Raw genomic sequence first — 21,931 nt, 5'->3', positions numbered from 1 at the left:
ACCTTCTCATACATGTAGTGTCCTCCTGATAACCAGCCATGATGTCCTTATTGTGGTCAGGTTATCTTCTCATACATGTAGTGTCCTCCTGATAACCAGCCATGATGTCCTTATTGTGGTCGGGTTATCTTCTCATACATGTAGTGTCCCCTCCTGATAACCAGCCATGATGTCCTTATTGTGGTCAGGTTATCTTCTCATACATGTAGTGTCCCCTCCTGATAACCAGCCATGATGTCCTTATTGTGGTCGGGTTATCTTCTCATACATGCAGTGTCCTCCTGATACCCAGCCATGATGTCCTTATTGTGGTCGGGTTATCTTCTCATACATGTAGTGTCCTCCTGATAACCAGCCATGAGTGTTGTGGTCGGGTTATCTTCTATTACAATTACTACTACCTGTCCTAGCCTGTACGGTCGGTTCTTCGTGACTTGCTAGCTTTGCACACTAGAGGGCGGTCGTGTTTCGTTCAGGATGTTCCTTGTAAGACAACCCTTTTGTTTTGTTTCCGGCTTCTCAAAGACTCATCTCCAGCAGATTTACTTGTGTGTTTACTGACCTATACCCCAGCTAATAGAAGACGTATAGAAGGATTCCTCAGGTAGGTTGTAGGTTCTCCTTATATCAGGTGTCTGTATATAGAATTAACCTCTTATATACCGCTCCTACACTGGTCTATAGGTTATATCTGCACTGAAGGACAGTCGTGTTCCAATAACATTAGATTATTAGTGTCAGGCGCACGTACCGGAAGCCCTGCGGCCAATGTGACCCTAGTAGTGGTGGACCTCAACATATACGGGGAATTCTGTAGATGATCCTCATGGGGCATTCACATATAGCTGGCGTAGGTTCCCTTTCATGTGGTTGCACCTGATTGTAACACAATGCCGGGAACTTGTTTCCCCATCTATGTCTGTCTGTTTTCGGTTGTCTGTGTCATGGTTTCCTTCTAGAACCCAAAGAAAGCAACAGGTGCAAATGGAAATGGAAGTAACGGGGACGCTGCACTTGGCTTAGATACAGCTCAGATATTTGTCAGCAGTCCAGTGTGTCCCCATACACAGCAGACTATCCCCGGACAAGGGGCGGACAGCAGAGACGTTCTAGAAGGACCCATCGCCCCTCCTGACATATCTGTTTTAGTAACTACTTGTATTCCCCGTAAGAGAACAATTCTGGAGAATATTTTTCTTGAATTCTGTGACGTTCCTCTGTTACTCCTCCTACAAAATTCTGAAGACGTTGACTGGTGGAGGTGTTTCCATACAGACTGATGGGGTGGGGGAGACGGTGTAGGGGGCAATGATAACACACAATTGTGAATTCATACATTTACTGGAGGAATAACAGAGGAACGCCATGATGTAGAGTCTTAGGCTAGGTTGACCAGGCAGATAGGCGCCTGAATTTTGGTAGTGGATTGTTTGCAGCGTGTCAACTGAACTTTATGGGATATTTTATGGGGAATACAAATTTTAGACATGTCAGAAAAAGGGAGAAGAGTGGCACCAAAATATCTGGCACCCCCTTATCTGCAGTGGAATATGCCACAACCAATATGTATCCATAGTATAGAGAATACATTGCTGACTGGTGGGGGTTCCCTATATAAGTGAACATGTATGGTTGACTTTGCTTACAGAGCAATACTCACCATCCCCCCCCCCCCCCCAGACGTATATTACGTGTATACAGCTTTAACATTAACTATTCCATGTCTGGCACTTTCCCCACTTTTATTATTGATTTTCCTGGACTCGTCCTCCCACAATCCCATAGGCATCTATGCATGGCATGTCACCCGATGTGTTCCTATAGTCCTATTATAGTGGACACCCTATAGGCACTATATGGCAATGTGATGGAGTCATCGGGGTATCCGTGACCTATAATTACGGCTCTATCTGCTATTAGGTGCGCTGTTATCATGTGTAGGTGTAGGTTTTAACTCTTTCCAGTTTAGAGGGACACTGCCTAGAGTCCTATACGTTGTATACTCGTACTATAATGCTATATATTATCTATCTGGCAGGATGTGGACGTCTGTTCTACCCCTGTGTGTGCTCATCGTGTCTGCGAGCGGTGTCAGCGTCAGCTGGTACCAACCCGAGCAGGTGCACCTCTCATATACAGGTAAGTGGCACCCACATAATGAACAGTGCTGCATTCTAGATGGGGGGGGGGGAGTATTGTTCATTTAACATCCACTTCTACCATAAAATGTATGGGAAAAGTTGCAAATTTGGTGCATGCTAAACCCCATCAGGCTGCGGCGGAGGGGTGTGACCCTGACACACACTATATACAGGCTCCTGACTTGCTTAGATTTGGGGGTCTGGTACATGGGGGGCTTCTTACTCTGCTACGAGGGAGATCAAGACTGGCAGGCGCCAAGTTCTTTTTTATTGATGACCCATCCTCAGCAGAGATCAATGGGGACCCAACACCAGGGACCCCTATGATCAGCTGTTTAAAGGGATCCCATCATTAAAACTGAATTTTTTCTGCCTACCACGTAGGTATAGCCTTAAAAAAGGCTATCCTTCTCCTACCTTTAGATGACTTCTCCGCGCCGCCGTTCGGTATATAATCCAGTTTTTGTTGGTATGCAAATGAGTTCTCTCACAGCACTGGGGGCAGTCCCCAGCGACAAACAGCACTGGGCATCCCCAATGCTGTGAGAGAACTCTCCAGCGGCGCCTCCATCTTCTTCAGGAATGGGTCTTCTTCGCATCTTCTTCTGGCGGTGGCTTCAAACTTCTAGACCAGGCAGCTGACTGCGCATGCCCGCCGGCCACAAGAAAATGGCGCTTACAATACTGTGTAAGCGGCCATTTTCTTGTGGCTGACGGGCATGCACAGTTGGCTTTGCCCTAGGCCTGAGGCCTACAAGTTTGAAGCCACTACTGGAAGAAGACTCGTTCCTGAAGAAGATGGAGGCGTCGCTGGAGAGTTCTCTTGCAGCATTGGAGACGCCCCCAGTGCTGTTTGAGCGCTGGGGACCGCCCCCAGTGCTGTGAGATAACTCATTTGCATACCGACAAAAACCTGGATTATATACCGAATGGGGGTGCGGAGAAGACATCTAAAGGTAGGAGAAGGATAGTCTTTCTTAAGGCTATCCCTACGTGGTAGGCAGAAAAAATTCAGTTTTAATGATAGGATCCCTTTAAAGGGATCGTGTCTCTTGTGATCCCTTCATTTTCTACATCTCACGCCATCTTTTTTTTATACAGTGAAGAGGTCACACTACTCGCACAATGACCACGACCCCTTGATCAGGCCGGCAGTAAGTGTGCAGTTTCCCTGCAGCACCACCAGTGGGGAAATGATGCATTACACAGTGACCAAATCAATGGGCTGTCTGTGTACGGAAGGTCGGGATGGGTCGGGTCCTCCTGAGCGAGAGACTCTCTTTATATTCACTGTCCAGGATCCCGAACAGAGGAGTAGGGTTTAGCAAAAGGTATATGTCAGTTTTATTTCATGTATCTTTCAATCAGGTCACCCAGCAACTATGACGGTGACATGGACCACCTTCACCTGGACCCCGTCTGTGGTAGAGTACAGCCCTCTGCCGGGCCGCCCTTCCTACAACCTCACTGCTTATGGCAATGCCAACCTCTTTGTGGATGGAGGACCAAAACAAAGAAAGATGTTCATCCATCGGGTGACTCTGGAGAACCTGAATCCTGGCCAGAAATATGGTAAGACAAGTGGCCAAAACCTACTACCTAGTCATCTACTGAAGACGCGTATTCAGCTCTGCAACATCTGCACTCGGGATTATAGACTTTAGTGTTTGAGGCTTAAACTGAGCAAGACAAGCTGTTCTCCCCGCGCTTCCTCCTCGCCTCTCCTAATCTGTAATCTTTTTATGGTATTCATTTTTGCTCTAAGCTTGGTCTGGCAGAATTTTTTATTGTGCAGAATCTCCTCAGCCAGATGTTAGTCATAGCGGGATCTCCAAGTGTACAGGATTTTTTTTTAATTCAAGGCAATCTTAGATATTACAAGTCTCAGGCACATTGTAGGTTCATTATGGCTTTGACCTACAAGTCCTTCAACGTCAGTAGTCACATCTGTTGTTTGGTCATTCACCTTAGACGTTTGGTCACCACCAGCCCTTCTGTGTTTGGCACGTTGGTATGGGACATGAGTGCCCGGCACCGGGAAATTGTGACTCTAGTGCTCTACATACACCACTTATATGTCTTATGGACTTTCTGCTACCTAGTTACTTCTACCAACCAATCTATAGGGGTCTCAGCGGAGCTCACTCACAATTTTTTGGAATACTAGAATGGCCCACTATGGGGAACATCCATTTGAGTATTAGCAGGTCTTGTCTTTGCAGACCAGGTCCATCCATTGAAGTATTAGTAGGTCCCATCTTGACAGAACAGGTCCACCATTTGCATATTAACAAGTCACACCTTAGCAGACCAGGTCCATCCATTGAAGTATTAGTAGGTCCCATCTTGGCAGACCAGGTCCATCCATTGAGGTATTAGCAGGTCTTGTCTTTGCAGACCAGGTCCATCCATTGAAGTATTAGTAGGTCCCATCTTGGCAGATGAGGTCCATCCATTTGAGTATTAGTAGGTCCCATCTTGGCAGACCAGGTCCAGCCATTGAAGTATTAGTAGGTGCCACCTTGGCAGACCAAGTCCATCCATTGAGGTATTAGCAGGTCCCACCTTGGCAGACCAGGTCCATCCATTGAAGTATTAGTAGGTCCCATCTTGGCAGACCAGGTCCATCCATTGAAGTATTAGTAGGTCCCATCTTGGCAGACCAGGTCCATCCATTGAAGTATTAGCAGGTCCCACCTTGGCAGACCAGGTCCATCCATTTGAGCATTAGCAAGTCCCCTTCTGTTGGGGCCAGTCCATCTATTTCACTATTAGCAAGTCCCAATCTGGCTGACCTGTCACATCCACTTAAATATTATCAGATCTGGAAAGCTTGGTCCATCCATTTCAGTGTTATCTGCTCCCACTTTGATGGACCCAGCCCATCCATTTTAGTACGACAGGTCCCACTTTGCCATACCCGGGTTATCCACTTGAGTAATAAAAGGTCTCTCTTAGCAGAGCTGGCTCATCCATTTGAGTGTTAGAGGTAATTTGCCAAAGTCACGACAAGATTCACTGACATTACTTATGCTGAAGGTGGCGCTATAATGCAACCAAAGTCTACACTCACCGGCCACTTTATTAGGTACACCGTGCTAGTAACGGGTTGGACCCCCTTTTGCCTTCAGAACTGCCTCAATTCTTCGTGGCATAGATACAACAAGGTGCTGGAAGCATTCCTCAGAGATTTTGGTCCATATTGACATGATGGCATCACACAGTTGCAGTCGCAGATTTGTCGGCTGCACATCCATGATGCGAATCTCCCGTTCCACCACATCCCAAAGATGCTCCTCTATTGGATTGAGATCTGGTGACTGTGGAGGCCATTGGAGTACAGTGAACTCATTGTCATGTTCAAGAAACCAGTCTGAGATGATTCCAGCTTTATGACATGGCATTGCATTATCCTGCTGAAAGTAGCCATCAGATGTTGGGGACATTGTGGTCATAAAGGGATGGACATGGTCAGCAACAATACTCAGGTAGGCTTTGGCGTTGCAACGATGCTCAATTGGTACCAAGGGGCCCAAAGAGTGCCAAGAAAATATTCCCCACACCATGACACCACCACCACCAGCCTGAACCGTTACCGATACAAGGCAGGATGGATCCATGCTTTCATGTTGTTGACGCCAAATTCTGACCCTACCATCCGAATGTCGCAGCAGACATCGAGACTCATCAGACCAGGCAACGTTTTTCCAATCTTCAATTGTCCAATTTCGATGAGCTTGTGCAAATTGTAGCCTCAGTTTCCTGTTCTTAGCTGAAAGGAGTGGCACCCGGTGTGGTCTTCTGCTGCTGTAGCCCATCTGTAGCCTCAAAGTTGGACGTACTGTGCGGCGTTCAGAGATGCTCTTCTGGCTACCTTGGCTGTAACGGGTGGCTATTTGAGTCACTGTTGCCTTTCTATCAGCTCGAACCGATCTGGCCATTCTCCTCTGACCTCTGGCATCAACAACGCATTTCTGCCCACAGAACTGCCGCTCACTGGATGTTTTTTCTTTTTCGGACCATTCTCTGTAAACCCTAGAGATGGTTGTGCGTGAAAATCCCAGTAGATCAGCAGTTTCTGAAATACTCAGACCAGCCCTTCTGGCACCAACAACCATGCCACGTTCAAAGGCACTCAAATCACCTTTCTTCCCCATACTGATGCTCGGTTTGAACTGCAGGAGATTGTCTTGACCATGTCTACATGCCTAAATGCACTGAGTTGCCGCAATGTGATTGGCTGATTAGAAATTAAGTGTTAACGAGCAGTTGGACAGGTGTACCTAATAAAGTGGCCGGTGAGTGTACACCTGTGACACATGAGCATGAGGATTTTGCTGGACGGGTAGGAGTTTGGTTCCGCCATGTGAAGTAACCAGTATAATATAACTGGTATCTGTCACAATAAAGTCATCTCCACCATCATATAAAGCTTCTGTATTTCACAGTGTCCATATTGGAGTCATCCATGGGTGTAGTTTACAGCCTAGAAACATGTGAAGGTCATACGTGTGCTATATATACAACTACCATACGCTGTATACCATGCCATATATCCATCACCCGACTACGGAGTGCTCATCTATCCAAGCGAGAATTAAAGTGACTCTCCAGGACACATCCCCTTATAGAGGCCCATTTATCTCAGTAAACCTCTGACAACCCTCTCATAACCTTCTTATTCCCATTGGTGATTTGTGGATTATAATCACTGGCAGATTTTACTCCATACACTGACTTTCTGTTCCGCTTTGGGTGGGCTTGTGCTTATACCCAGCAGCCTATCTGAAAAAGCAGAGCTGCAGTATAAAGGATAGTGGCGGGCCGGAGCAGCAGCCTGAGCCTCTAATAGGACAGCAGATGGATTTTAGACTACCCCGGACACCATTAGATATCAGAGCCCAGCTTACGTACAATTGCACGCGCCCCTCTCACGCTCACCATTCTTGTCCCTCAGTTTATCACTGCGGCAGTTCTCTCGGCTGGAGCCCTCAGTTCTTCTTCCGGGCACTGCAGGTTGGCTCGTCATGGGGGCCACGCTTGGCCGTCTATGGGGATATGGGAAACGAAAATGCTCAGTCCTTATCGCGGCTCCAGAAGGAAACGCAGATGGAAATGTATGATGCTATACTCCATGTTGGTAAGTCCTGCGATGTTCTCTGGGATTCAGATATGATGAGTGTTCTCCGTAACCAGTCCCTCCTGGCCGTTGTGTTGTCAGAGATCCATAGGGCACCTGTAGAGTTGTCAGAATTCCTATGGCTTCTCTGTAGCAGCAAACAAGCTGGAGGTGGCAGCGGAGGAGCCGGCGTCTGTTCTGCAATGATATTGTATTCTGTGCATGACATTACAGTAAGGCTGGCAAGAGAAATGCAATTGCACAAATATCTTACAGTCTATGGGGTCCGCGGGGGGCCATGGGTAACCGCTGCTTTAGCAGACGGGCTCTGCATTGTTTGGGTCCGCCGGGGATTGCCCAGTGCAGGTGTGACCCTAGCCTCATACTGTATAATACAGCCGGTACAACTCCCAGCATGCATACTCACTCTGCTGGTCTTGGAACTCCCATGAAAGTGAATGGAGCATGCTGGGAGTTGTAGTTGCACCACAGCTAGACCGCCGAAGGTTGCTGACCCCTGCCGTAGACTATGAAGGACATGGGTAGGGGCGACGCTCAGTTTCTAGCACTTAGTTGTCTTTTTGTCTATGTTTTGCAGGTGACTTTGCCTATGATATGGATGAGGTAAATGACCCTTATGTCCTGCTAACACTTCGGACTCATTATTAGCTCCAGCCCTAAAGACAGATGCAAACTCAATATGATACGAAAGGTTGTATAAGATTGGGAAACGTACGTCCCCTCTAGGTTGTGTCCGGTGTTGCACCTCAGCCCCATAGATAATTTGTATAGACTCCAGGGTGATACATATTGCCTATACTGATACATTGTAGCAAACTATCAGGACAAGAGGTAGAAGCGGGCTGCTGATACCTTACAGGGGTTGTCAGGATACAATTGTAGCAAACCCTCTGCTGCGGGAAATATTAGATATAGACAGACTTCAGCCTCGTCTTCTCTTCTTTCTAGGATGACGCCCAAGTGGGCGATGAGTTCATGCGTCAGATCGAGTCCGTGGCGGCGTATGTCCCCTACATGACGTGTCCCGGAAACCACGAAGAAGCATAGTGAGTTGTAACACATTACCAGAGGTGGAACGTGAAGCTCTGGGGCCCTGACGCTAAATCTGTCTTGGGGCCCCCATTTACCATATGCCAGTAATGATACTGGTGATTTCTTCTGCCCACGTGTTAACACTTTCTTGTTCAGGTCTTCGCTGATTCATTCCTTAATATATTTTCATCAGGGTCAGATCTATCCCCTGCATAGACATAGAGGTAAATGATATCGTTCTGAGTCACCACTAGAGGGAGCTCCGGAGCTTATTGCATACTGTTTTATGATTATATAGCGCCCTCAAGTGGTGGCTGTAGGGAGACAGAATGGCCATACAGGCACTTGGAGATCCTAATGCTCTAAAGCGACATCTGTGGTCCGTTTTCGGAAGCATTACTCCATTATTACATCTCCTGTCTCCTCTTCTGCGTTTTAGCAACTTCTCCAATTACCGAAACCGGTTTTCCATGCCAGGAGATACCGAAGGCCTGTGGTACAGGTGAGCTGACAATTGTTGTGCCACAGCAGAAATACATGGAGGGGCATTAAATATTCATGTGTGGTTGTGTTACCAGCTGGGACCTCGGACCTGCTCACATCATCTCTTTCTCCACCGAGGTGTATTTCTACCTGAAGTACGGCCAAGAGCTGGTGGCAAAGCAATATGAATGGCTGCAGAAAGATCTTCAGGTCAGAGCTTAGGTTTTTTTGTCCTTTAATAGTTAATATGATCTTTGAGAGCGTTTCCAGGTTAATGGTTTATCCTTGGCGTAGGCCATTGATATCAGATCGATGGCCATCCTATTGATCGGCTGATCGAGGGGGTCTCTGCACTCTCGGTCAGAGGCACAGCGCCATACATTGTTTAGTGGCCATGTGTGGTATTGCAGCTCGTACCATTTATGGCCACTATTCTTATTTCTCTTCTACAGGAGGCCACAAGCCGGGCGAGTCGTACTGAGCGGCCGTGGATCATCACCATGGCTCACCGTCCCATGTACTGCACTAACTTCGACAGGGATGATTGTGTTAAACGCAACAGCACGGTAAGGACGTCCTATACGCAGGTCGCACACCGGACCAGAGATTGGGGGGCCATTTATTGAGCACATACAGACCAGCAATTTTTTTTTTTTAATTGGCCATTACCTGTTGGTTTATTCTAATAGGTAATGGCCAATATTAATTAATATTCACCTCTCCTCGCTCTTGGTTCCTCCCCTTCAGTCCTCCATTGTCATACGTTTCCCACCCAATTCTTCACCAGACCACTGCATTGTGCTGGGTATGACCCTCTCTTTTTGATCATTTGTTCTTCTCCTCCAGATCTTCTTTGATGATGAAAATGATTGATGTCTCCCATGGATCCCTTTAATTTATTTGCTAACGTATTACTCCCTACTTTTTGCAGACAAGAACTGGACTACCTGGCGGACAGTATCCCTTAGAGGACTTGTTCTATAAATATGGTATAGTAATACAGTAATTCTGAATAGAATGAGGCAATGAATTCTCACCGTGCAGTACTGCATTTCTCCTATAGTGGCCGCTGTGGGGGGAATGCGTAGTCAGCTTGATCTTCCCCTAGTACGATCAGCTGATTGCTGCGGCTATGCTGATGAGAACATTTAAAGGGGTTGTTTGGGGCTTTTTATGGCCCATCCTGAGACTATGGCCATCACTGCAGCTCAGCACTCATTGTAGTCATTGGGAGGCATGCTGCAGTGTAGGTGCTCGGATGCTATACAGGGGATAGAGCTTTCAGCTTCTGGCCCTGTATAGTGTATGGCAGGGGTAGGGAACGTACGGTTCTCCAGCTGTTGCAAGACTACAACTCCCAGCATGCATCTTGAATGATGTTGTAGTTTCACAGCAGCTGGAGAGCCGAAGGTTCCCCACCCCTGGTGTATGGGATGGGATATAGTACAGGGGCGTCTGTCAGCCCACCACTAATTAGGTATATATGGCCTATACTAAGGCTTAATCCTAGTAATTTTGGCAATATTCACTCTGGCTATTAAGCCTAATAATAGGCTTACACTTGCCAATTCTGTCTGGGTTTTCTTTGTGCAGCCGCCTCATTTATATCACAATAGAAGATAACACTTCCATCTCCTCCATCTCCATCTCCAGAATTCTCATCCACAGACTCCTGACTATTGATGTCTACGTAAAGCAGATCACTAAATCTGATAACAGAGCAGAGAAAAAGCTCAGGCAAGATGGCCGACTCCATAAGCATAGACAAAAAATAAAATAAAAAAATCTGCAATCAGAAAATATTTCAGTATTTTAAGTAATACAATGGCAATGCCTTCTAGGTGTTATCATATGTTGTTATCCGTGTCCAGCTCATGCAAAAATAAGACTAAATCTATGAAATAACTCGCTAATCCCGTTATATACTGATTTACCTACATGTGTTATAGGGGTAGACCTGGAGATCTGGGCACATGAGCATTCCTACGAGCGGATGTGGCCGGTATACAACAACACGGTGAGTAACCGCACATCCTGGTGTATTCAGGGATACAAGGCACTGCAAGATGGCGCCCAGGAGACCCGGAGGTGTAGTCATGGCGGACGAGAACACGCAGGACATGTGACTGACCAGGGTGAACTGTTTAGTTGATCTTGTTCCTATATACACACGCAGAGTCAATATCAGCAAGTGCAGATAATGGCGCAGATAATGGCGGCGATTTCTCAGGCTCAGTGCAGCTGGTGATAAGGCCCAGCAGGAACACGCCGGCCTCAGATTCAGTCGCTTGGTGCGATGCCAGATATGAGGTAGTCGGAGTGGTGAGGTCGCTACTTACCATCAGGTATCATAAAGTAAGCCATATAGAGGCCACCAAGGGCGGACATGTGTGGGTTGTGACACTGGTGATGTCTGACAGATAAGCTGTGATGACATCACAAGTGACATCAGATCATAGACAGTGATATCATAAGAGTCTGATAAGCTGTGATGACATCACAAGTGACGTCAGATCATATACATTGATAAGCTGTGATGACATCACCACCAGTTTCGGTGACGTCAGCTCAGGAACATAGATCGTATTTATCTTGAGATTAGAAGGTAATCGCCGCTGAGCCTGTACGGACCCCCGATATTTGTGTCTCCCCCCCGAGTGTTGCATTATCAGGACTCTTTGTACTGTCACATCGTCACCACTTTAGTACATGAGAAATCTTTTCTGAGTTGGTGTTTGTAGAGCTGACCCTTGTTAGACCCCATCAGACGGTAATGACTACCAAGAGCCGGTGCTGTTTGTTCAGCTGTGTAAAGATTCCTTATCCCGACCTCCGCTCGTTGCAGGTTTATAAAGGATCCCCCCAGGCCCCGTATACAAATCCAGCGGCTCCTGTTCACATAACTACAGGATCTGCGGTAAGTCACGTGCTGGGGTGAGGACGGGTATGGGAGTCTACCAATAGTATTGTTATAGGGGTTATACCACAAAATCCAGGGGTGCGGGGAATGGGGTCACATTCTTTAAGTCTCTGATACTGCTGAGGGTCTGGAGCTCGGTGTCAGAGCGACAAGTATATAATATTACATGGCGGCCAGTCAGATGTGTAAGACTAGGACAGTTCAAGGGAAGAATATGCAAATCTGTCTCCCATGATGTAAATAGAAAGACAGAGCCTCAGTCATGCAGCCCACTAGGGGGCGCTCCCTTTAATATCATACCCGACCTTCCCAAAAGTTTTTGCTGCAATGATGTGGGATTTTACCAAGTACAGTCTCTCAGCCGAGGACAGCTGTTTCGATCTATTTGGATCTCTTCAGCCCGGCGTAGAGAAGACTGACTTAATCCCATGTCATTGCAGCAAAGGCCTCTGGGAAGGTCGGGCATGATGTTAAAGGGAGCGCCCCCTAGTGGGCTGCATGACTGAGGCACTGTCTTCCTATTTACATCATGGAAGACAGATTTGCATATTCTTCCCATAATCTCTCAGTGGAGCGTCTATGGATTAATAAGACTCCACACACTTACATGGTGGTGTCTCCCTAAGGAGTGACAATATCCCCTTAGGACAGTTCAAGCCATGCTGAGAGACTCTCTGTTCTACCTTATAGCTGTTTACAGTCAACACTAGGAGGAGCTCTGGTGCATATTATAGAATACTATTAGTATATTGTATATTACTATTAAATGAATCATATGCAGTGTACTCCCCCTAGTGGTGTACAGTTGTATCATTTAAAGGGGTTCCCCCGGGGAGTGCTCATCACTTACTTTATATATGACGCACCCTTGGGTTCCACCCTTGGGTTACTATGGTTTCTGTGCCCCTGTATACCCACACCCTCTGCACCCCCTCAATTTACTATGGTTTCTGTGCCCCTGTATACCCACACCCTCTGCACCCCCTCAATTTACTATGGTTTCTGTGCCCCTGTATACCCACACCCTCTGCACCCCCTCAATTTACTATGGTTTCTGTGCCCCTGTATACCCACACCCTCTGCACCCCCTCAATTTACTATGGTTTCTGTGCCCCTGTATACCCACACCCTCTGCACCCCCTCAATTTACTATGGTTTCTGTGCCCCGTTACACTCACACCCTCTGCACCCCTCAATTTACTATGGTTTCTGTGCCCCTGTATACCCACACCCTCTGCACCCCTCAATTTACTATGGTTTCTGTGCCCCTGTATACCCACACCCTCTGCACCCCCTCAATTTACTATGGTTTCTGTGCCCCGATACACTCACACCCTCTGCACCCCCTCGATTTACTATGGTTTCTGTGCCCCGATACACTCACACCCTCTGCACCCCTCAATTTACTATGGTTTCTGTGCCCCGATACACTCACACCCTCTGCACCCCCTCAATTTACTATGGTTTCTGTGCCCCTGTATACCCACACCCTCTGCACCCCCTCGATTTACTATGGTTTCTGTGCCCCGATACACTCACACCCTCTGCACCCCCTCAATTTACTATGGTTTCTGTGCCCCTGTATACCCACACCCTCTGCACCCCCTCGATTTACTATGGTTTCTGTGCCCCGTTACACTCACACCCTCTGCACCCCCTCAATTTACTATGGTTTCTGTGCCCCTGTATACCCACACCCTCTGCACCCCTCGATTTACTATGGTTTCTGTGCCCCTGTATACCCACACCCTCTGCACCCCCTCGATTTACTATGGTTTCTGTGCCCCGATACACTCACACCCTCTGCACCCCCTCAATTTACTATGGTTTCTGTGCCCCGTTACACTCACACCCTCTGCACCCCTCGATTTACTATGGTTTCTGTGCCCCTGTATACCCACACCCTCTGCACCCCCTCGATTTACTATGGTTTCTGTGCCCCGATACACTCACACCCTCTGCACCCCCTCAATTTACTATGGTTTCTGTGCCCCGTTACACTCACACCCTCTGCACCCCCTCAATTTACTATGGTTTCTGTGCCCCTGTATACCCACACCCTCTGCACCCCCTCAATTTACTATGGTTTCTGTGCCCCTGTATACCCACACCCTCTGCACCCCCTCGATTTACTATGGTTTCTGTGCCCCGATACACTCACACCCTCTGCACCCCTCGATTTACTATGGTTTCTGTGCCCCGATACACTCACACCCTCTGCACCCCTCGATTTACTATGGTTTCTGTGCCCCTGTATACACACACCCTCTGCACCCCCTCAATTTACTATGGTTTCTGTGCCCCGTTACACTCACACCCTCTGCACCCCTCAATTTACTATGGTTTCTGTGCCCCTGTATACCCACACCCTCTGCACCCCCTCAATTTACTATGGTTTCTGTGCCCCGATACACTCACACCCTCTGCACCCCCTCGATTTACTATGGTTTCTGTGCCCCGTTACACTCACACCCTCTGCACCCCTCGATTTACTATGGTTTCTGTGCCCCTGTATACCCACACCCTCTGCACCCCCTCAATTTACTATGGTTTCTGTGCCCCTGTATACCCACACCCTCTGCACCCCCTCAATTTACTATGGTTTCTGTGCCCCGATACACTCACACCCTCTGCACCCCCTCGATTTACTATGGTTTCTGTGCCCCGTTACACTCACACCCTCTGCACCCCCTCGATTTACTATGGTTTCTGTGCCCCGATACACTCACACCCTCTGCACCCCTCGATTTACTATGGTTTCTGTGCCCCGATACACTCACACCCTCTGCACCCCTCAATTTACTATGGTTTCTGTGCCCCGATACACTCACACCCTCTGCACCCCTCGATTTACTATGGTTTCTGTGCCCCTGTATACACACACCCTCTGCACCCCCTCAATTTACTATGGTTTCTGTGCCCCGATACACTCACACCCTCTGCACCCCCTCAATTTACTATGGTTTCTGTGCCCCGATACACTCACACCCTCTGCACCCCTCGATTTACTATGGTTTCTGTGCCCCTGTATACACACACCCTCTGCACCCCCTCAATTTACTATGGTTTCTGTGCCCCTGTATACCCACACCCTCTGCACCCCCTCAATTTACTATGGTTTCTGTGCCCCTGTATACCCACACCCTCTGCACCCCCTCAATTTACTATGGTTTCTGTGCCCCTGTATATCCACACCCTCTGCACCCCCTCAATTTACTATGGTTTCTGTGCCCCGTTACACTCACACCCTCTGCACCCCTCAATTTACTATGGTTTCTGTGCCCCTGTATACCCACACCCTCTGCACCCCCTTGATTTACTATGGTTTCTGTGCCCCGATACACTCACACCCTCTGCACCCCTCGATTTACTATGGTTTCTGTGCCCCGATACACTCACACCCTCTGCACCCCTCGATTTACTATGGTTTCTGTGCCCCGATACACTCACACCCTCTGCACCCCTCGATTTACTATGGTTTCTGTGCCCCGATACACTCACACCCTCTGCACCCCTCGATTTACTATGGTTTCTGTGCCCCGATACACTCACACCCTCTGCACCCCTCGATTTACTATGGTTTCTGTGCCCCTGTATACACACACCCTCTGCACCCCCTCAATTTACTATGGTTTCTGTGCCCCGTTACACTCACACCCTCTGCACCCCTCAATTTACTATGGTTTCTGTGCCCCTGTATACCCACACCCTCTGCACCCCTCGATTTACTATGGTTTCTGTGCCCCTGTATACCCACACCCTCTGCACCCCCTCAATTTACTATGGTTTCTGTGCCCTGTTACACTCACACCCTCTGCACCCCTCAATTTACTATGGTTTCTGTGCCCCTGTATACCCACACCCTCTGCACCCCCTTGATTTACTATGGTTTCTGTGCCCCGATACACTCACACCCTCTGCACCCCTCGATTTACTATGGTTTCTGTGCCCCGATACACTCACACCCTCTGCACCCCTCGATTTACTATGGTTTCTGTGCCCCGATACACTCACACCCTCTGCACCCCTCAATTTACTATGGTTTCTGTGCCCCTGTATACCCACACCCTCTGCACCCCCTCAATTTACTATGGTTTCTGTGCCCCGATACACTCACACCCTCTGCACCCCCTCAATTTACTATGGTTTCTGTGCCCCGTTACACTCACACCCTCTGCACCCCTCGATTTACTATGGTTTCTGTGCCCCTGTATACCCACACCCTCTGCACCCCCTCAATTTACTATGGTTTCTGTGCCCCTGTATATCCACACCCTCTGCACCCCCTCGATTTACTATGGTTTCTGTGCCCCGTTACACTCACACCCTCTGCACCCCTCAATTTACTATGGTTTCTGTGCCCCTGTATACCCACACCCTCTGCACCCCCTCAATTTACTATGGTTTCTGTGCCCCGATACACTCACACCCTCTGCACCCCTCGATTTACTATGGTTTCTGTGCCCCGATACACTCACACCCTCTGCACCCCTCGATTTACTATGGTTTCTGTGCCCCGATACACTCACACCCTCTGCACCCCTCGATTTACTATGGTTTCTGTGCCCCGATACACTCACACCCTCTGCACCCCTCGATTTACTATGGTTTCTGTGCCCCGATACACTCACACCCTCTGCACCCCCTCAATTTACTATGGTTTCTGTGCCCCGATACACTCACACCCTCTGCACCCCTCGATTTACTATGGTTTCTGTGCCCCTGTATACACACACCCTCTGCACCCCCTCAATTTACTATGGTTTCTGTGCCCCGTTACACTCACACCCTCTGCACCCCTCAATTTACTATGGTTTCTGTGCCCCTGTATACCCACACCCTCTGCACCCCTCGATTTACTATGGTTTCTGTGCCCCTGTATACCCACACCCTCTGCACCCCCTCAATTTACTATGGTTTCTGTGCCCCGTTACACTCACACCCTCTGCACCCCTCAATTTACTATGGTTTCTGTGCCCCTGTATACCCACACCCTCTGCACCCCCTCGATTTACTATGGTTTCTGTGCCCCGATACACTCACACCCTCTGCACCCCTCGATTTACTATGGTTTCTGTGCCCCGATACACTCACACCCTCTGCACCCCTCGATTTACTATGGTTTCTGTGCCCCGATACACTCACACCCTCTGCACCCCTCGATTTACTATGGTTTCTGTGCCCCTGTATATACACACCCTCTGCACCCCCTCAATTTACTATGGTTTCTGTGCCCCGTTACACTCACACCCTCTGCACCCCTCAATTTACTATGGTTTCTGTGCCCCTGTATACCCACACCCTCTGCACCCCCTTGATTTACTATGGTTTCTGTGCCCCGATACACTCACACCCTCTGCACCCCTCGATTTACTATGGTTTCTGTGCCCCGATACACTCACACCCTCTGCACCCCTCGATTTACTATGGTTTCTGTGCCCCTGTATATACACACCCTCTGCACCCCCTCAATTTACTATGGTTTCTGTGCCCCGTTACACTCACACCCTCTGCACCCCTCAATTTACTATGGTTTCTGTGCCCCTGTATACCCACACCCTCTGCACCCCCTCGATTTACTATGGTTTCTGTGCCCCGATACACTCACACCCTCTGCACCCCTCGATTTACTATGGTTTCTGTGCCCTGATACACTCACACCCTCTGCACCCCTCGATTTACTATGGTTTCTGTGCCCCTGTATACACACACCCTCTTCACCCCCTCCATTTACAGCCCTGCTCCAGTCCCTATAAATATATGTCCATTTTTATATTTTTTTGTGCCAGGGATGTCGGGAGAGGTTGGATCCTTTCTTTCCACTACATCGGGAATGGAGCGCAGTAAGGATAGCAGATTACGGCTATACACGTATCCACATAGCGAACAAGACTCACATACACATCCAGCAGGTGTCCGATGACCGGGTGAGTCCATGTGACTGTATATACACCGCAGCACGAGGCTTTAGCTCTGACTGTATCTTATGACTGACATATTGCACATACTGGAGAGTCAGAGGACGGTCGTGACATTTGGATGACACCTTGTTTTCCTTTATGTTGCTGCTAAAAATGGCTCGGAGAAGTCTTAAGGGTGCATTCACACTAAGTATACGCTGAGCTGATTCTGAACGTAAAGCACGTTCAGAATCAATGCGTACAAAGCAGATCCCATTCATTTCAATGGGAGCCGGCATACGCGTGTATCACATTGAAACCAATAGGGAAAATAGCAGCCCATTCACTTCAATGGGGAGTGCACATATGTTGGCTCCCACTGAAATGAATGGGATTTGCTTTGTACGCGCTGATACACATGCACCCTTGGCTTGGCTGCTGTCAGACACTATCAGAGGCGGCCTGTATCTTTTGATAACAAAAGGATGACAAATTGTGAAATCCTCCGACATCCGCCGTACACATAACATGGTCCATTGGTTCTATCATCATAACGCAGAGGGTATATCATTTGTAGCCATATACAAATAGGCCATCACAGAGACTGTATAGACCGTACGGTAAGAGAATGTTTTTCTTATAAGGAAGGAAGTTGAATCACAGATTCTGAAATGCGTCTTGTGTTTTCTTAAGGATGGGAAGATAGTGGATGAGATCTGGCTGGTTAAGGACAAGCGGTGAATGCTCGAGTCTGTTTATCTAGATGACGTCTTGGCTGCTGGATTCCAGAATGACGGCCTTCCTTACATATCTCAGGAGTGATGCCTTTGATTCTGCTGCTTGATACATGTATAACCTGCACTGAGTGATCCCAAAACACTGAAGACTATGGATATGCTGTAGGTACTTGTACACATGGAGCTGCTTATGTTGTGTATTACGACTTCTTCACAGATGATGGATATTCATCACCGATGTCATGTCATAGCCTTATATCAGGTCCGGTGACACTTGCGGTAACTCCACATGGACAGTCTAGTCTGTATTACATTGTAGCATCTAGGTGTAGTTCTCTTCTTATAACTCTCTATGGTATCTTACATGCTTTGCTTAGCACGTGCCTTCCCGTCTGGGTGACCGCCATTGGGGTGCACGCAGCTACATTGACAGAGGTTCACTGCTGTACGTTGCGCTGCTTCTCCATGGCCGGTGTTAGGTTATAATAATAATAATAATAAGATTGCAAAATAATCACATTGTTTCTTGAGAGCTGAGACCCATCGGAGATAACGTCATCGTGTACAGACCATGGGTCGTCCCTGCTGCTACGGTAGTACTTGCTTTATAATGTGGGACTACAACATGGCTTCCTTAACCATTGCACTACTCGGTTTCTTGTATGTCATCTCATTTGTCTTTACCTCTGTTGGATCGGATAAGTCGTTGCTGCGCAGAACATTGAATGAGCCCCGTGCGGAGCTTTATGTAAGAAGACCATTGGCCTTACAACGTGCGCCATCCGTGTAAAACCAAATTCAGCTTGATTTTTTTTTCTTAAAGGGGTCCTTTGTCATAAATGATCTGACTGTCGGCACCCCAAAACTGTGCAGAATTGTCATTATTAAAGAAATAATAAATAAATGTATTTATTTCCACTATTTTCCGACTTTGTGATGTCGCCGGCACTGATCTATACATGTGATATAACTTATGACATAGCGGTAATATATTCTGCAGCACTTTACACATCATAAGAAGGTTTTTGCTGCACTGGTGGGGTCGTAGAGTCTCCGCTCCTAGAGGAGAAGTGTCTGTGCACGAGGCGGTCATTCTATGTTATATTAATGGGAGATTCAGAATCAGGACGCATTATAGTCTGTGGGAAACCACGTTGCAGAAACGCAGCTTTTTTTGTTGCAGATTTTGCTGCAGTGTTTTGAGCCAAAGCCTGGGGTGGATTTAGCAGAAGGGAGAACTATAAGAACTTCCTATACAGGTATATTTCCCAATACTTTTATAGCCAACAACATCTGCAACCAAAAAAGCTGCATTTTTGCAACGTGGGGCCTCACTGCAACGCTCCATGCATATGATTTCCAGATACAGGTTGTTTTTTCCATCCACCCCATACGCTGCTGTACAGATGGCTAAATCTAGAGCAGGAATGAGGTCCCTGAATATTTGCAATACCCCACATACTTGGATCTGGGATTGGATCCTGCAAATCTCTGCAATGATGTTTTTGGATAACTCCATACAATGATATACCTTATGCTTGGTGTCTGTGAATGAGCAGGTTTATTGCTCAGATTTAGAAGCTGCAAATCCATCAACAAATTATACAGGTGCGAGGCCCTGTAGGGCTTATTCACACATAACAGTCGCAGTTTTTGATGTGATTTTCACTTGTCTAGTGGCCGCGCTGACTTACTGCGGCTCGTCCTCCATTCACTTGTATAGGATCTAGGGCTGGGCTATAAGGACCTCAATCAAAATCGTGATTAATGAGTGGAGGTCCAGAGGAGGTGATCAAACAGTATTACCCAGCTCTCCCGGGCTCCAGCACGACTCCTTGTTGTCAGGGACTACTGAGTCTTGTGATTGGGCCTCAGCAGTTACGTAATGTTGTGACACTTGCGTCTAGGCGTCATGATACCACGTGAGCCGCGGAGGTCTAATCACAGGCCCTGACATGGGGCAGAAGTCCTGGGGAGATGCGCCAGAGCCCAGGAGAGGTGAGTAACAATGTTTGTAATGTTTTTTCACCTCCCCTGGACCTCTGCTCACTATACCCCGGAGTCTGAACAGATCCCACAATATAATTATTGCAGCTCCGATTTGGACATGTGAAACTGCAGGTCACATCAGTTATTTGGGATGGTTTTGTTATTTACCTATTAATCGCTCAGCCCTAATTGGAACTGAGCTGCAGTAACTGCGCACGGCCACTACACAGAGAACGGCGCTATCTGCTTCCAGCCCTGAACAGTTGGGAAACCCAGGTGTTGGTACCAACTCACATGGTAAGTGCGGGCTCCATTACAAGCTTGCTTTGGGGCGTAAGAGTGCACGCAGAGTCATCTTCAGGTAGATCATCCCTTGTGTGTTGTGGACGCGAATTGTGCTGGCCGTACCCTTTCTACGGATGAGACCGGCAGATATGTAGAGGCCCCGGAGCTTTCTACTGGGTTTGGGAGAGTTGCCCACTCTTCTGGGAACTCTCCCCCTCTTATTTGAAAGCTTGCTGGATGTTTCAGGCGAGTTACTTGTCTGCTCAGCCCCATTCACACACTTGAATGGGACTGAGCTACAAATAGGTCACGTGACGAACCAATGTAACGCCTCAGAGCTTTGTAAGGGGTACTGAGTGTCATGCACCAGTATGAACAGTGTCTTAAACATGTCTCCACCTTGTCTGTTTGGGGCCCTGAGAGGCCAGCTAGGTTTTGATGTCTTATGTCCTTTCTTTGATTCTTTAATAAAGTTTTGTTGATTTAAAAAAAAAAGTCTCCATTCCCTGACAGCAAGCAGAGCTTATTCTTCCGTGTATTTCCAGGCCAGGTCCTGTCACAGTCTATAGCACAGCGGTACTGACAGCTCGCCCCGCCCCGCCCCGCCCCGCCCCGCCCCGCACACTCCCGGCCTCCTCCGGCCGACACCAACACCGCAATGTGCGAGATACGAATCCTGCCTCCGCCAATCAGCAAGCGCCATCCACTTGACTGACACTTGTCTCGTCCACCCAATCACTGAGCTCCAATCCGCAGAGTGACAGCCCTCCCGACCAATCCACGCGCGCTTCCTCATCCTGTAGGCGGGGCCGCTTACGGCGTACGGCGTTGCTGGGCAGCCGGCTCTGTGGGCGTCAGGAGTCCCCGGATGTTGAAGCTCGCAGGACAACATGGCGGCCGGGGCCGGAGGACAGTGAGGAGAGGATAAGCCTGGGCTTCAGGTGAGGACACAGATGGCGGGGGACGGGGTGGAAAGTACTTTGTGGCCACCGGTGGAGCATGAATTGGCGCATTTTCCATTATTGACACAGTGTTTGTGTATTTTGTGCGGCGTACGATGTTAATCGCCCGATGTGATTGAAGTTGTGTGCTGAAGGAGTTGTTGGATGTTATGACAGTGGGATAAAACGGTCCCTGAGCCGGTATAAGGCGCTATGGGGTATTACATGAGACTGTGAAGACTTGTATTACCTTTATTTATTACACGTCTGGTCACAAGCGCTGACTCTGTCCTGTGCTCAGTGGCGCCCCCTGTGGAGTGGTGCACTGTGTGTGAGAAGTGGGGGAGGGGGAGCGACAACTGC

General features: G+C 48.1%; 2 protein-coding genes across 2 annotated transcripts in view; both read left to right on the top strand.

Moving 5' to 3' along the window:
• The first annotated feature begins 498 nt into the window (after positions 1 to 498).
• Positions 499 to 19,271, top strand: ACP7 (acid phosphatase 7, tartrate resistant (putative)). Its single transcript, XM_075258809.1, has 14 exons — positions 499 to 604; positions 2,039 to 2,139; positions 3,510 to 3,713; positions 7,099 to 7,281; positions 7,859 to 7,884; positions 8,230 to 8,327; positions 8,753 to 8,815; positions 8,892 to 9,006; positions 9,249 to 9,362; positions 9,728 to 9,785; positions 10,746 to 10,813; positions 11,642 to 11,713; positions 17,506 to 17,643; positions 18,310 to 19,271. The coding sequence occupies exons 2-14, from the start codon at positions 2,040 to 2,042 to the stop codon at positions 18,355 to 18,357; spliced, it is 1,287 nt and encodes a 428-aa protein (XP_075114910.1). The 5' UTR covers positions 499 to 604; position 2,039; the 3' UTR covers positions 18,358 to 19,271.
• Positions 19,272 to 21,491: 2,220 nt separating this feature from the next.
• PAK4 (p21 (RAC1) activated kinase 4) overlaps positions 21,492 to 21,931 on the top strand; it is a 38,085-nt gene continuing 37,645 nt past the window's right edge. Inside the window, exon 1 of the mRNA XM_075259982.1 lies at positions 21,492 to 21,568. The gene's annotated coding sequence lies outside the window, so the exon portion shown is untranslated. The remainder of the gene's footprint in view (positions 21,569 to 21,931) is intronic.

The sequence above is a fragment of the Leptodactylus fuscus genome, chromosome 11 (assembly GCF_031893055.1).
Source record: "Leptodactylus fuscus isolate aLepFus1 chromosome 11, aLepFus1.hap2, whole genome shotgun sequence".
Lineage (NCBI taxonomy): Eukaryota > Metazoa > Chordata > Amphibia > Anura > Leptodactylidae > Leptodactylus > Leptodactylus fuscus.
The sequence above is the reverse complement of the archived record's forward strand: the minus strand, read 5'-3'. Positions and strand labels throughout refer to the sequence as shown.

What these genes read in the sequence shown, in the direction of transcription:
- ACP7 (XM_075258809.1), top strand. Translation starts at nt 2,040, where the DNA reads ATGTGGACGTCTGTTCTACCCCTGTGTGTGCTCATCGTGTCTGCGAGC. An exon ending in ACATAACTACAGGATCTGCG is followed by an intron (nt 11,714 to 17,505) that starts GTAAGTCACGTG and finishes TTTTTGTGCCAG; the next exon opens with GGATGTCGGGAGAGGTTGGA. An exon ending in AGCAGGTGTCCGATGACCGG is followed by an intron (nt 17,644 to 18,309) that starts GTGAGTCCATGT and finishes TGTTTTCTTAAG; the next exon opens with GATGGGAAGATAGTGGATGA.